The sequence below is a fragment of the Catharus ustulatus genome, chromosome 26, assembly GCF_009819885.2.
Source record: "Catharus ustulatus isolate bCatUst1 chromosome 26, bCatUst1.pri.v2, whole genome shotgun sequence".
NCBI classification, from domain to species: domain Eukaryota; kingdom Metazoa; phylum Chordata; class Aves; order Passeriformes; family Turdidae; genus Catharus; species Catharus ustulatus.
Window position 1 is genome coordinate 5,365,855 of NC_046246.1, and position 16,860 is coordinate 5,382,714.

Consider the following 16,860-nt stretch of genomic DNA (forward strand, 5'->3'; position numbering starts at 1 on the left):
GGCTTGCCTGACCCCTGCGGCCGCCGCTCAAGGTAACTTTAAAGCAGGAAGCGGCCGGCGAGGCTGCGCCGCGGCGCCGACCAATGGGAGCGCGGGGCTTCGGGGAGCGCAGCCAATGGGAGAGCGCGGCCGCGCGGGGCTCAGCCAATGGGAGCGGGCGGGGGGCGGGCCGGGCGCGCGCAGCGGGGCGCGCGGGGCCGCCGCCGTTAAAGGGGCCGCGGGCACGGCCCGGCCCGGGGGGGCCCCGCCGCTCCCGGGGTCACTCAAAGACAAAGCCATGGCGGGGAAGCCGCGGCCGCAGGCACGGCCGGCGGTGAGTCCGGGGCGCTGCCGCCGCGGTGGCGGCGGGGGAGGGCGGCCCGTGCGCCGGGGACAGGCCGCGGCGGCGGCGGCGGCGGGGGATGCTCGTGTGTCCCGGTGTGGGAGCGGGGAGGCGCGGCGGGATGCGGGATTTTAGCGCCGAACCCGCGGTGCTTCACACCGAGCCACCCCCACCGCGAGGGCAGCGATGAGAGAGGGGGCACAAAACAGCGCTGGCACCACCTCGGGGTCCCCCCACACCGCGGGGGCTCCCCCGGTGCCCTTGGCCTGGCCGTGAGGGCCGCACAAACCGGGGAGGGGGCAACAACAGAACCGCGACCCCTCACCCCCCACCGCGGGGCTGGCAGCTCTTTGTTGTGATTTCTGTGGGGATCTCAGGGGCGAAGGTGCCGGGAGGAGCGGGGGGAGCCCTCCCGGAGCCCCCCCGGAGCCCCCCGGGCCCTCCGCGCTCCGGCAGCGCCGCAGCCCCGGCTCGGAGCGGGGCCTGCTCCGGTGACCTTGAGATCCCCGCGCTGCCGGCACCGCGCTGAAGGACAAAGTTTGTTTGCGGCACTTTGGACCGAAAAGGAAAAAAAATAAATTAATTAAAAAAAGAAAGAAAAAAAAAAAGGAAAGAGGGAGGGGAAAAAAAAAATGGAGCTGCTCTCGCTGTGGGTGAGGGAATCAAGGACACGGGGATGTTGGAGGTTGGAATAAAGTTGGGTTTTGCTGCTGCTCAGAGATGCTTTTCCCTCTCAGGGTGATAAAATGCAATTTTTTTTTCCCTTCTTGTTGTTGACCTTAAAAGCGCTGGTTTGGAGATTCGGGGATGGTTACCTGAGGGTTTTGGAAGGCGGGACCTTGAACCTGAGCTCGGCCTCCTGTCAGGGCTCAGCTTTGGTGTTTTAATTCAAAATTCACATTCCCAGGATTTCACTTTGTCCTCAGTTTGGTTTTGGTGTTTAAATTCAAAATTTATATTCCCAGGGTTTTAACTTTGTCCTCAGTTTGGTTTTGGTGTTTTAATTCAAAATTTATATTCCCAGGATTTCATTTTGTCCTCAGTTTGAATTTGAGGTGTTTAAATTCATAATTCACATTCCCAGTATTTTGGCTTCGTCCTCTGTTTGATTTTGATGTTTTAATTCAAAATTCACATTCCCAGGATTTCATTTTGTCCTCGGTTTGGTTTTGGTGTTTTAATTCAAAATTCACATTGCCAGGATTTCACTTTGTCCTCAGTTTGATTTTGGGATGTTTAAATTCAAAATTCTCACTCCCAGGATTATAATCTTCATCCTTAGTTTGATTTTGAGGTGTTTTAATTCAAAATTAACATTCCTAGGATTTTCACTTTGTCCTCAATTTGATTTTGGGGTGTTTTATTTCAAAATTCACACTGCCAGGATTTCACTTTGTCCTCAGTTTGGTTTTGGTGTTTAAATTCAAAATTCACACTCCCAGGATTTTAATTTTGTCCTCAGTTTGGTTTTGAGGTGTTTAAAATCAAAATTCACACTCCCAGGATTATAACCTTCATCCTTAGTTTGATTTTGAGGTGTTTTAATTCAAAATTCACATTCCCAGTATTTCAGCTTTGTCCTCAGTTTGATTTTGGAGTGTTTTAATTCAACATTCACACTCCCAGGATTTTAAGAATGAGAGGAGAAATGTCCCCAAAATTCACCTTTTAATAATTCAGAAATTTTGGAGCAACTTCTGGGCCAGGATCAGGATATTTGTTGTGAACATGAAGGTCACTGTCAGCACCTTAAAGCAAAAATAAAAAATATTTTCATTTATTTCCATTAAAATTCGGATTTATCCACTTTTAAATTGCCAGGACACAAGGGCAACCTGCAGCTCCCAAAAATGAGAATTAAACTCCTGCTGAAATCTTGGTTCCACCCAATATTTGGAATATTTTAATTTTGCAGGAGGCTGGGCAAGAGTTGGTCCTGCTTGATTTTTCTAGGTCAAGAGCCTGGGAAATGGGAAAATTGATTTATTAACAAATTATTCCAGTTCCTTTTGATTTCTTTTTGGAGTGAAGTTTAGGTTTTTTTTAAGGAGTGAAGTTTGGGTTTCCCTTCTGCTCCAAAGATCTCAATGTTTTCTCAAAAAACTCTGAATTTTTTCCTCAAAAAAATCCGATTTTTTTGTTGTTTTGTGCTCTAGAAGTTTGATATTTTAGTTTTATTCTCTACATGAGTTTGATTTTTTAGCTTTATTCTCTAAGAGTTTGGTTTTTCTGGTTTTATTTTCTGTATGAGTTTGATTTTTTAAGTTTTATTCTCTCTTAATTTAATTCTTTAATTTTATTCCTTATGAGTGAGATCTTTTAGCTTTATTCTCTAGAAGTTTGAATTTTAAATTCTATTTTCTATTAAATTTTATTCTCTATGGGCTTGATTTTTTTAGTTTTATTCCCTATAAGTTTGATCTTTTAGCTTTATTTTCTAAGAGTTTGATTTTTTACTTTTAGTTTCCAGCAATTTGATTTTTCCTGTAAATTTTAGTTTTTATTTTCTCCTAAAATTTTAACCTGGAACTTCAAGCTTGGAAAATCCACCTCAGTGAACTTGTCAGGGATTTGAGCCCCAAAATTTGGGTTTTATTTCATTTAATAAATGAAATATTTTGGATTTATATCATGGGGGTGACACCTGGATTTTAGTTCTGTTGGTTCACGCGGTGGTTCCTTCATTTCAGGGTGTAAATAAATTAAATTTGGGGAGTTTTGAACCTAAAATCTTGAATTATTTCAATTTTTGAAGCTCTTTAATTACGATCAACAATAATTTATCTTTTATTTCAGAGGGTCAGAAACCACAGCAACACAAAATTCAGGACAACTCCAAATCATCCTGGGAGTTAAAAAATGAAATTTTGGGGGAGTTATTCCCAAAAACTGAAGGGATTTTCTTGTATTTTTTTTTTATTTGAGCAGGAATTCTCCATTTTTATTCCATGAAAGTGTAAAATTTGTATTTTTAGAACACCAAAGCATTTTTATTTCAATTAAAAAGTGAAAAAAATAAATGAATTAAACCATCCATGGCAGGACTTGGATAAAAATTGGATTTAAATTCCCATTGCAGGGTTTGGAATCATTCCCACCCTCATTCCATGATTTATGAGTTGGGATTTCCAGCCATGGGTAAGGAGAATTTTCCCAATCCCAGCTTGGCCTTGGACACTTGCAGGGATGAGGCATTCCCAGATTTTTTGGGATTTCATCCCAAAATCCCACAATTCCATCCCAGAAATTCCATCCCCAAATCCCACAATTCCATCCCAAAATCCCATCTGCCACTGGAATTCCATTTCCCATTTATCCCAAATCTCACTCCCATTCCAAATTTGTCACAATAAAAGGAAGCAGGAAAACTTTTAATTATTAAACTTTAATAATTAAAGCTGATTAATCAGTGAACCCCCAGCACCACCATAATTCCACTTACTCAAATTAATAATTATTTAATTAGATTTGTCTGTGTATTGATAAAATCTGTGAGAACCTTGCCCTGAATCCATCCTCAACCCCTCCAGCCGTTCCCTGGGGAATTCTCTCTGATTTCCAGCTCAGTTTGGGGCTGTTCCTGAAGGAAATCCTGAGAAAGAAAGGAAAGGAAATCCAGGGGAGGAAATCTATGGAGGGAAATCCAGGGGAAAGAGGGAAGGAAGTAAATCTAGGGGAGGAAGGAAAGGGAAGGAAGGAAGGCAGGAAGGAAGGCAGGAAGGAAGGAAGGAAGGAAGGAAGGAAGGAAGGAAGGAAGGAAGGAAGGAGAAAAGGAAATCCAGGGAAAGAAGGAGAGAAGGAAGGAAATCCAGGGAAGGAGGAACGAAGATCCAGGGAAAAAGGAAGGAAATCCAGGGTGGGAAATCTGGGGAGAGAAGGAAGGAAGGAAATCCAGAGAAGGAAATCAAGGAAAGGAGGGAAGGAGATCCAGGGGAAAAGGAAGGAAATCCCAGGAAAGAGGGAAGGAAATCCAGGGTGGGAAATCTGGGAAGAGAAGGAAGGAAGGAAATCCAGGGAAGGAAGGGAGGAAGGAGATCCAGGGAGGGAAATCAAGGGAGGGAAATCCAGGGAAAGAAGGGAGGAAGGAAATCCAGGGAAGGGAAGGGAATGCAGGGCTGAAAATCCAGAGGAGGGAGGAAGGAAGGAAGGAAGGAAATCCAGGGAAGGAAATCAGGGAAAGGAGGGAAGGAGATCCCGGGAAAGAGGGAAGGAAATCCAGGGGAGGAAATCCAGGGAAAAAAGGAGGGAAGGAAATCCAGGGAAGGAAGGAAAGAGGGAAGGAAGTAAGGAAGGAAGGAAATCCAGGGAAAGAAGGAAGGAGGGAAATGCAAGGATGGGAATTCAGGGGAGGGAGGGAGGAAGGGGAAAGGAAAGGAAAGGAAAGGAAAGGAAAGGAAAGGAAAGGAAAAAGGAAAAAGGAAAAAGGAAAAAGGAACAGTTGGAAAATTCCCCCATCAAACTCCCCAGATGAAAACCCCCAGGTGTACAATCCAGGAGTTCCTCTGGCTGTGCTGGGCCCATCTCACCCCAGGGAGATTTTTTGTGCCTCTGATGCTGGGACAGTCCAGAGGAGGAGCAGGAATTCCCCTCCCTGCCAGTGAGGTTTCTCTTCCTGGAGCTTTGGGATTTCTCCTTTTGCTCCCAGTCCTCCCCAGCACAGAAATTCCTGGAGTTCTGAGCAGTTTCACTTTTATTTTGGGGTTTATAGAGATTTGATTTTGTTTCTGCTTTTACTCAATTTATCATGAAATGATCCTGAACAGCCACAGAAAGCAGGAATTGTTCCATTGTTCTGAAATCCCTTCTGTGTTTGAACTTAAAAATAGGAATTTTTTTGTATCCATCAGCAGGATTTTTATATTATAAATGACCAGAGCAAACCAATCCTGAAATCTGCATTTTTAATGTATCTGGAGGCAGATATTAAATACAAGAGATTGAATGGTGGTGAAATTCTTTTCCTCTTTATTCCATGACCTTTTTTCCTTTAATTTTAACCTGTTGTTTCCTGGGATTGTGGGCAGTGTTGTGTTCCAGTGCAGCAATTAAATGGGATAAAATTAAATAATTCATATTTTAAAAGCAATTTTAAATTGTATCTCCTCTTGGACTGAATTCCAGGAATGCTGAAATATTTTTTTGACAATGCTGATCGAGGTGAGGGAGATCCAAATGCCAATTAAATCCTCACTGGAATATTTTTATCCCTGATTTTCTTATAAACCACTTGGAATATCTCAGTCTGTGGGCAGCTTCCATTCTAATGCAAATAATTGTGGAAGAGTCAGCAAGAAATGTGTCAGTCACTGAATTCCAGAGGTTCCCTCACCTGGAATTCTTCCTGCTTTGCTCTGAGACTGAAAATAAAATTCCCTGATCTTTTTTCCATTGTCAGAATTCCCTCTGGCTCTTCCCACTGCCAGACTGATGGGATTAAAATACAACATTTCCTTGGGAAGTGTGGAATTAAAATACAACATTTCCTTGTGTTACTTGGGAAGTGTGGGATTAAAATCCTTGGGAAGTGTGGAATTAAAATTAAACCTTTCCAGATTTTCCTTAGGAAGTGTGGAATTAAAATATAACATTTCCCTGTTTTCCTTGGGAAGTGTGGGATGAAAATCCTTGGAAAGTGTGGAATTAAAATAAAACCATTCCAAGTTTTCCTTGATAAGTGTGGAATTAAATTCCTTGGGAAGTGTGGAATTAAAATAAAACCATTCCAAGTTTTCCTTAGGAAGCATAGAATTAAATTCCTTGGAAAGTATGGAATTAAAATAGAACCACTCCAGGTTTTCCTTGGGAAATGTGGAATTAAAATCCTTGGGAAATGTGGGATTTAAATAAAACAATTTTCTGTCTTCCTTGAGAAGTGTGGAATTAAATTCCTTGGAAAGTGTGGAATTAAAAGAAAACCATTTCAAGTTTTCCTTGGGAAGTGTGGGATTAAATTCCTTGGGAAATGTGGAATTAAAATAAAACCATTCAAAGAATTTCTTGTGAAGTGTGGGATTGAAATCCTTGGGAAATGTGGAATTAAAATGAAACCATTTCAAGTTTTCCTTAGGAAGTGTGGAATTAAATTCCTTGGGAAATGTGGAATTAAAATAGAACCATTCCAAGTTTTTCCTTGACAAATGTGGAATTAAATTCTTTGGAAAGTGTGGAAATAAAATAAAATAAAATCATTCCAAGTTTATCTTAGGAAGTGTGGAATTCAAATAGAAATGTTTCCTGTTTTCCTTGGGAAGTGTGGAATTGAAATAAAACCATTCTGTGTCTTACCTGGAAAGTGTGGAATTCAATTCCTTGGGAAGTGTGGAATTGAAACAGAAATAATAGATTGGGGAATTCCTGGAGCAGGTTTGGAAATTCCTGGAGCAGATTTGGAATTCCTGGCTGGGACAGATTTGGGAATTCCTGGAGCAGATTTGGTAATTCTTGGAGCAGATTTTGGAATTCCTGGAGCAGATTTGGGAATTCTTGGAGCAGATTTGGAATTCCTGGCCAATTCCTGTGCCTGTTTCTGACTGGAATCTGCTCGTGGGTCACCATTTAAAGGATAAAAAGCCACACAAATATCCTGGAGATCCTCCCCTATGGAAAACCCTCTCAGATTTCTCTTCCATCCCTGAACATTCTGATCCCACTGATTTTCCCTTTGTTTTCACTCCAAGCTGTTTGCAGAAATCCCATGGATACCCTCTGGAATAAATGGAATAATCAGATAATCAGGCTAATAATTCATTTAGAAAAGAGCTTCCATTAAAAAATTTGGAATTTAGATTTTCCAGCTTTTGCTCTCCTGTGTTGTACAGACTCAATTCCTCCTGTTGATCCTGAGGAAAAGGAGGATTTGAAAAGTGCTGGGAAAGCCCTAAATGACACTGGAGTGGGAAAGCAAATTGTTATTGTGGAAAAATAAATGAACAGTAATTTCACCATTATAAGACACATGTTACAATACAGGATGTGATCAAAGGTATCTGTTCTGTCACCATCTGCTGAGGGTGGGGCAGTGATCCTGATCTCTGTGGGAGATATTCTGCTAATGGGCATCCATTGAAACCAGCTGGGGCAGTGTTCTTTATCTCATGGGATATCTCCTGTTCATGGCCATGGTTTATAAACCAGCTGGGGCAGTGTTCTTTATCTTTTCACAACCCATCCTTCCTCCAGGAGTCATTTTCTGCTCATGGCCATTGAGTCCCACTGTGGGACTGATAAAATTACTGCATCCCATTGGGAGTTGCTCCAGCCAGGGGGAAGAGCCCAACATTTCTTACCAAGATAAAAACTGAGATTTGGAACATCAGAGCAGCCTTTCCCACTGGATCCCAGAGGAAAACCAGACCCTTCCACATCATCCCTGGAGCTTGGGAGGAAACTGCACCTTGTCCAGGAGCACTGCTCCAACTGAGCCACATCTGTCACTGCAGGAGGATGCAGCCACCATGGGATGGGACTGCTGCCAACACCCTGCCTGACTGACGGCTGTCAGCTTGGATTCTGACTCTGGCAGGGCTTGGGTTTGTTCTTTGTAGTGCTGTATTTCTATTTTAATTTCCCTAGTAAAGAACTGTTATTCCTATTCCCATATCTTTGCCTGAGAGCCCCTTGATTTCAAAATTATAATAATTTGGAGGGAGGGGGGTTTCCATTCTCCGTTTCAAAGAGAAGCTCCTGCCTTTCTCAGCACACACCTGTCCTCCAAACTAAAACAGCAACTTTTCCTTCTTTGTCCATATATCAGCCACACCTGATTATAAGCTGCACTTCGAGTTCAGACCACAATTTTAGTCAAAAGGGTGCAGCTTATAATGGTGAAATTACTGTAATTTAAAAAAACCACAAATTTAGAGGCTGTGAAACCTGGGCTGACATTTTTTCTGATGGTTTTCCAGAGGGATTAACCCTTTCCTGAATTCCTGCCCATCAAGTTTTACCTGGGCAGGATCATCCCATTCCACCTTCCCCTATCCCAGCTGCTCCTTGGACACTTCCAAACATGAGGAAATCCATCCCAACTCTAATTTCATCCCAATCTTTACCCTAAACCCATTGATTTGATGCCATTCCTGCCTTTAATCCTGGTTTATTTTTATTTTTTTCCCTTTTTTTCCCAGCTGCCAGGATGTCCACGGACGGCGGCTTCGGCACGGCCGGGAGCAGCGATGCCCAGCAGAGCCTCCAGTCCTTCTGGCCAAGGGTGATGGAGGAAATCAGGAACCTCACTGTGGTGAGAATAACCTGGGATCAAGGAATTCCCTCAAAAATAAAATCAGGGAGAAATTCTGGTCAAGCTCAGCTGCTCTGGGATCTGGGGAATTGAAGGGTAAAGGTTTAGGGAATGAGGATTAATGCGCTCAAAAGTGGGGATGGAAATGGAATTGGAGCAGGGTTTTAAAATCAGGGAATGGTTTAGGAAGTGGATAATAATCCCTTCAAAAAGTAGGGGTAGAAATGGAATTGTGGCTGTTATAAAATCATGGAATGGTTTAGGAAGTGAGCAATGATATCCTTAAAAAATACAGATAGAAATGGAATTGTGGCAGGGTTTTAAAATCAGGGAAAGGTTTAGGAAGTGAGCAATGATCCCCCTAAAAAATACAGATATAAATGGAATTGTGACAGAGTTATGAGATCATGGAATGGTTTAGGAAATGAGCAGTGATACCCTCAAAAATGGAGATAGAAATGGAATTGTGGCAGGGTTTTAAAATCATGGAAGGGGGGGAATGTCCAAAAAATGGGGATAGAAATGAAATTGTGGCAGAGTTATGAGATCATGGAATGCTTTAGGAAGTGAGCAATGATACCCTCAAAGATGGGGATGAAAATGGAATTGTGGCAGTTATAAAATCATGGAATGGTTTAGGAAGTCAGCAATAATACCCTCAAAAAATGGGATAGAAATGGAATTGTGGCAGAGTCGTAAAATCTGGATATTTTTACTGTCAAAATTCAGCTTAGACTTTTCTCTCCTCCCTAAATTCCCAGTTAATTCCAATTTTTGGATGAATTTTTGAGTTCAGCCTCGTGCCTTAGTCCAGAACCTGCTCTGAGAACCCTGAAGTGCCAAGTGTGCCATTATCACTTTAATTATTAAATTAAAGATATTTGATTTTTAAAAAAATCACTCTCCTGCTGCTTTTAATGCAGCTGAAAACAAAAGAATTTCCACTCCAAGCCAGGATCTTCAAAGTAAAATTAAGAAAATCCCCAATCCACCAGGCCCAGCATAAGCTGATTTTTAATTTTTTTATTTCTGTGTGCAGATAGTTGATTAAAGAAACAGATGTAGGAAATTTGTATGCATCACCAGAATTAATTCCTTTCAGCACAGTCAGTTCTGGTGTTGGAGTTAAATCTCCACATGAAAGGAAATTCTTCTGCAGCTTCTCAAGTGTGGGCAGCTTCAGTGTGAAGTGTCACAGGAAATGGAGCTGAGGGCAAAGGGAGAGCAGGAAAAATCCCAGAGCTGTGGAATCAACAAATCCTGATGTTAATTTAATTTAATATTATTGAAATTTGAATATTGGATGTTGAATATTATTGAGAATTGCTTCTATGAATGTGGGTGTGAAAATTCTTTTGGTCTCTGATTTTTGGAGACTGAAGGGATGGAAGGAAAAGGGAGAACAGGAGAAGATCCCAGAACTGTGGAATCAACAAATCCTGAAATTCATTTAATTTAATATTATTGAAATTTGAATATTCTATATTGAATATTATTGAAAATTGCTCATGTGGATGTAAAAATCCTTTTTGTCTCTGATTTTTGGGAACTGAGGGCAAGGAAGAAAAAGGGAAAACAGGAGAAGATCCCAGAGCTGTGGAATCAACAAATCCTGAGATTAATTTAATTTAATGTTATTGAAATTTGAATATTGAATATTATTGAAATTTGAATATTGAATATTATTGACAATTACTCCTGTGAATGTGGGTGTGAAAATTCTATTGGTCTCTGATTTTTGGAGACTGAAGGGATGGAAGGAAAAGGGAGAACAGGAAAAGATCCCAGAGCTGTAGAATCAAAAAATCCTGAAATTAATTTAATTTAATATTATTGAAATTTGAATATTGAATATTATTGAAATTTGAATATTGAATATTATTGAGAATTGCTCCTGTGAATGTGGGTGTGGAAACTCTATTGGTCTCTGATTTTTGGGAAGTGAGGGAAGGAAAAATGTAACAGGAAAAATCCCAATGCTGTGGAATCAATCATCAAATCCTGCAATTTATTCTGTTGAATAATACTGAAATTTGTATATTGACTATTATTGAAATTTAAATATTCTATATTGAATATTATTGAGAATTGCTCCTGTCAATGTGGATGTGAAAATTCTTTTGGTCCCTGATTTTTGGGAACTGAGGGCAGGGCAGGAAAAGTCCCAGAACTGTGGAATCAACAAATCCTGAAATTTATTCTGTTGAATATTATTGAAATTTGAATATTGAATATTGAATATTTTAGAAAATTGCTTCCATGGATGTGGGTGTAAAATCCTTTTGGTCTCTGATTTTTGGGAACTGAGGGCAAGGAAGGAAAAAGGAAGAACAGGAAAAGATCCCAGAACTGTGGAATCAACAAATCCTGAAATTCATTTAATTTAATGTTATTGAAATTTGAATATTGAATATTATTGAAATTTAAATATTCTATATTGAATATTATTAGAATTGCTTCTGTGAATGTGGATGTGAAAATCCTTTTGGTCCCTGATTTTTGGGAATTGAGGGCAAGGAAGAAAAAGGGAGAACAGGAGAAGATTCCAGAGCTGTGGAATCAACAAATCCTGACATTTATTCTGCTGAATATTATTGAAATTTGAATATTGAATATTGAATATTATTGAAAATTCCTCCTGTGGATGTGGGTGTGAAAATTCTTTTGGTCCCTGATTTTTGGAGAAGTGAGGGAAGGAAAAACATAACAGGAAAAATCCCAATGCTGTGGAATCAATCATCAAATCCTGACATTTATTCTGTTGAATAATACTGAAATTTGAATATTGAATATTATTGAAATTTAAATATTCTATATTGAATATTATTGAGAATTGCTCCTGTCAATGTGGATGTGAAAATTCTTTTGGTCCCTGATTTTTGGGAACTGAGGGCAGGGCAGGAAAAGTCCCAGAACTGTGGAATCAACAAATCCTGAAATTTATTCTGTTGAATATTATTGAAATTTGAATATTGAATATTGAATATTTTAGAAAATTGCTTCCATGGATGTGGGTGTAAAATCCTTTTGGTCTCTGATTTTTGGGAACTGAGGGCAAGGAAGGAAAAAGGGAGAACAGGAGAAGATCCCAGAGCTGTGGAATCAACAAATCCTGAAATTCATTTAATTTAATATTATTGAATATTGAATATTATTGAAAATTAAATATTCTATATTGAATTGTATTGAGAATTGCACCTGTGAATGTGGGAAAAAAAAGGGAAAACAGGAAAAAATCCCAGCACTTTGGAATCATCAAATCCTGCCATTTATTCTGTTAAATTAAATTATTATATTTGAATATTATTTGAAATAATAATTTGAAATGTGCTAAACTGAATATGATTGAAATTAGAATTTTGTTAAAATTGCTTCCATGGGTGTTGGTGCTGATCCCTGATTTTTAAGGTGATTTCTGATTTTTGAGGTGATTTCTGCCTGGCTTTGTGGAGTTTTTATAGGAAAAAAAAAACAAAAATAAAACTGGGTTTAAAGAAGGGAAGGAATCCTGCAGGAATAAGGACCAGGCTTAGGCTGAGCTCAACATTTAAACTCCACAAGAGGCCTGAGGAGACAACAAAACCAAATTTGGAGAAAAGAAAAGAAAAAAATTTTGGATTTGTGTCCAAGGGTTTTCCTGCTCCCTCTGATTTGTGGCCAAAAAATCCTTAAAGAAATAAAAAAATATTTAATTTTTATTTGTTTTTTTTTCTCTCAATCTAAATATTTTGAATATTGTTTGAATTGTTTGTGTCTTCTCAAAGTTCATCCAAGTTGAAATGAAGTTTTGCAGATGAAAAATTTTCACCCTCAGCTTTCTGTGATGCTCAAAATTCCTTTAAAAAGGATAAAAAAATAGCAAAAAAAAGCAAAAATTAACGACAAAAAAATCCCTTTTTGGGATATTTTTCCATGTCCTAACAACCCCTTCAATTTTTTGTGTGGTGATCCCTGAATATTGTATATTTTATATATATTTATATCATTTTTAAACCCAAAATCCTTCAAAATTCCACATTTTCCATCAGGGTGGGACCAATTAATTCTGGTTTGCAGCAGGAGCAGCACAAAACACTTCTGAATTTCAGATATTTATAAAAATAATGAGTATAAATATTTATAAATGGGCTGGATATTAATTAAATTAAATGAAGTGCTGGGCCACACACAGAATCCACATTTCTCTTCACTGGAAAAGAAAACAAAACAAAAATTTAAAAAAAATTAAAAATAATCTGAATAAACTCAGCATTTTCCCCCTTTTTTATTTCCCTGCAGAAATCCTTTTATTCTTATTTTATTCACTATTTCTTTTTATTTATAACATTTTATTTATAACATTTATAACATTATTATTTTATTTTTTTATAAAGAAAATTATTTATTTTTTATTTTTAATAGGAATTCTGCATTCCTGATGGGAATACATTGAATTAATTTATTTATTTAAATTTATTTATTTTAATTCCATTTTTTTTGTCTCAATGTGGGATAATCCAAGCTCCTGGAGAATAGGGAGAAATCCACATAAAAATATTAAACTGATTTTTAAAACCAAGTTTTTAACACCAAAATTGGGATTTGGCAACAAAAAAAATTTCAAATAAAGCCAGGATTTCATGCAGCTCTTGAGTTTCATTTTCTCCTGGGATTTTATGAATTCCAATTCACCAAAATTCACCCAGGAAAGAAAATTTGAATTATTTGCTTCAAATAGAAATAGATAAATTAATGTGTGACATCAGAAACATGCAGGAAAAATTCAGATGTGAAATAATGAATTTAAATTTCTGACAGAAGAAAGAAATCAATATAAAACACCCAAAAAAAAAATTAAATTTCTGACAGAAGAAATAAATCAAAATAAAACACCAAAAAAAAGAGAGATTTTTCATCCTTCAACAAGAGCTGAAAGAGAATAAATCTGATTTTAGCCAGTTCAATTTGAGAAAAAAAAATTAAATTTTTTAAATTTTTATTTTTAGTTCAGTATTAATTTAAAAATCTCTAAATTCTCTCTGCAGAAAGATTTCAGAGTTCAGGAGCTGCCCCTGGCTCGGATTAAGAAAATCATGAAATTGGATGAAGATGTGAAGGTAAATCTGAATTTTTTTTACAATTTTCTGCTCCTTCTCCTGGATATTTATTATTCCTTGAAATCCATTCTTTCTCCTCATCATTATTTTAATTTTTAAAGCATTTTTTAGCAAAATATCCTCATTAAACTGAGTGGGAAAGGAGAAAATTTTGGGGTTTTGATTTGGATTTTGAAGTTTTGTTTTTTTTTGTGATAAATCCCAATTTCAGGACAGAATAAATCCCAAAATCATTTTTGTTATTTCCAGTTCCCTCTTTGTTTTTCTCCACTCTCACAAAGATTTGGAATTATTTTTGTGCCACCTAAATCCATTTTTATGCCAAAAAAAAGCAATAATTCAGGTGGATAACCTGGATTTGATCCAAGTAGATTAAAATAATTTTAATTTGCACCACTTATTTTATTTTTAATGGAAAAAAACCCAATAATTCAGGTGGATAAACCTGAGTTTAATCCCAATAAATTAAAATCCCTTAAATTTACATCACTCATTTTATTTTTTGTGGGGAAAAAAGCAATAATTGAGGTGTATAACCTGCATTTGATCCAAGTAGATTAAAATAATTTAAATTTGCACCACTTATTTTATTTTTAATGGGAAAAAAAAGCAATAATTCAGGTGGATAAACCTGACTTTAATCCCAATAGATTAAAATCTCTTAAATTTTCACCACTTATTTTATTTTTAATGGGAAAAAGAAGCAATAATTCAGGTGAATAACCTGGATTTGATCCAAGTAGATTAAAATAATTTAAATTTACGCCACTTATTTTATTTTTAATGGAAAAAAAGGCAATAATTCAGGTGGATAAACCTGAGTTTAATCCCAATAGATTTAAATCCCTTAAATTTACACCACTTATTTTATTTTTAATGGGAAAAAAAACCAATAATTTGGGATAATTGAAGGAATTGGGATTTTAGGAAGGAATTCACATTTATTTCAAATTTATTTCAGCCAAAGGTTGGGCTGAGTTTAAAATGAACCCTCAATTTCCAAATCTTTTTTGGAAAATCCCAGAAGAAGCTGCTGGTGAATATTCACTGTGGTTTGAAATGGAAAAAGTGCAGAAATTTGGGATAATTAGAGAAATTGGGATTTTGGGAAGGAATTCACATTTATTTCAAATTTATTTCAAATTATCTAAATGTTCAAACAGCAAAGGAAGGGCTGGGTTTAAAATGATCCCTCAGTGTGTTCCCCTGAATTTCCAAATCTTTTTTGGAAAATCCCAGAAGAATTCACATTTATTTCAAATTTATTTCAAATTTATTTCAGATTTATTTCAAATTTATTTCGAATTTCCTCCCTCCCAGCTGTGCTGGATCCCTGGAGGTGTCTGAGCTGTTGGGATGAGTTTTAAATTCCCTTCCCAAACCATTCCACACCCAACTCCAGGATTTTCTGCCCTCCATCCATTCAAACCAAATTTTCCACACCTCAAACTCTTTTTGCACCATCTCAACTCAGAGCTGAGGAAATCCTGAAGTGAAAATTTCCCCAAATTCTCGTTTAACCACCCAGGAAATTCCTCTGTGTGCTGTTAAAGTGTTTAAATCCAGACTGTCAGGATGGAGTGGTAAAACCCCAAATAATCTGATTTTTGGCAGATGATCAGTGCAGAAGCCCCTGTGCTCTTTGCCAAGGCTGCTCAGATTTTCATCACCGAGCTCACCCTGCGAGCCTGGATCCACACTGAGGACAACAAGCGCAGGACCCTGCAGGTAAACCCCAAAAATCCCAAAAATAAAAAAAATCCCCAAATCCCAAACCCCAAATCCTCATTTCCATGTTGTACTCCACATTTTGTGCACACAGGACCCTGCAGGTAAAACCCAAAAATCCCAAAAATCCCAAAAAATCAAAAATCCCAAACCCCAAATCCTCATTTCCACACCCCCAGATGCATTCTGTACACACAGGACCCTGCAGGTAAAAACCCAAAATTCCAAAAAAATCCCAAATCCTCATTTCCATGTTGTACTCCACATTTTGTACGCACAGGACCCTGCAGGTAAAACCCCAAAAATCCCAAATTCCCAAACCCCAAATCCTCATTTCCATTTTATTCTCCACATTTTGTGCACACAGGACCCTGCAGGTAAAAACCAAAAAATCCCAAAAAATCCCAAAATCCCAAATCCTCATTTCCATTTTATTCTCCACATTTTGTACTCACAGGACCCTGCAGGTAAAACCCCAAAAATCCCAAATAATCCCAAATCCTCATTTCCATTTTGTTCTCCACATTTTGTGCACACAGGACCCTGCAGGTAAAACCCAAAAACACCAAAAAATCCCAAAATCCCAAACACCAAATCCTCATTTCCACACCCCAAGACACATTTTGTACTCACAGGACCCTGCAGGTAAAAACCCAAAATTCCAAAAAAATCCCAAATCCCAAATCCTCATTTCCATTTTATTCTCCACATTTTGTGCACACAGGACCCTGCAGGTAAACCCCCAAAAACACCAAAAAAATCCCAAACCCTCATTTCCACATTCCCAGATGCATTCTGTATACACAGGACCCTGCAGGTAAAACCCCAAAAATCCCAAAAAATCCAAAATCCCAAACACCAAATCCTCATTTCCACACCCCCAGACACATTTTGTGCACACAGGACCCTGCAGGTAAAACCCAAAAATTCCCAAAAAAATCCCAAATCCTCATTTCCATTGTGTTCTCCACATTTTGTGCACGCAGGATCCTGCAGGTAAACCCCCAAAAACACCAAAAAATCCCAAAATCAAAAACACCAAATCCTCATTTCCACACCCCCAGACACATTTTGTACTCACAGGACAAGTGCAGGACCCTGCAGGTAAAACCCCAAAAATCCCAAATTCCCAAACCCCAAATCCTCATTTCCATTTTATTCTCCACATTTTGTGCACACAGGACCCTGCAGGTAAAAACCCAAAAATCCAAAAAAAATCCAAAAAAATCCCAAAATCCCAAACCCTCATTCCCATGTACTCCACATTTTGTACACAGCACCCCACAAAACACAGAACTCCACACTAAAAAGCCTTTTTGAAATATTTAACATCCCCAGACACATTTTGTACACACAGGACCCTGCAGGTAAAATCCCAAAAATCCCAAAAAATCCAAAATCCCAAACACCAAATCCTCATTTCCACACCCCCAGACACATTTTGTACTCACAGGACAACAAGTGCAGGACCCTGC

General features: G+C 38.4%; 1 protein-coding gene across 1 annotated transcript in view; it reads left to right on the plus strand.

Moving 5' to 3' along the window:
* The first annotated feature begins 202 nt into the window (after nucleotides 1–202).
* The window catches only part of NFYC (nuclear transcription factor Y subunit gamma), a 37,960-nt gene continuing 21,302 nt past the window's right edge, over nucleotides 203–16,860 (plus strand). Inside the window, exons 1-4 of the mRNA XM_033080887.1 lie at nucleotides 203–313; nucleotides 8,449–8,561; nucleotides 13,586–13,657; nucleotides 15,272–15,385. Of these exons, the coding sequence (XP_032936778.1) occupies nucleotides 8,457–8,561; nucleotides 13,586–13,657; nucleotides 15,272–15,385 (291 nt within the window). The 5' untranslated portion in view covers nucleotides 203–313; nucleotides 8,449–8,456. The remainder of the gene's footprint in view (nucleotides 314–8,448; nucleotides 8,562–13,585; nucleotides 13,658–15,271; nucleotides 15,386–16,860) is intronic.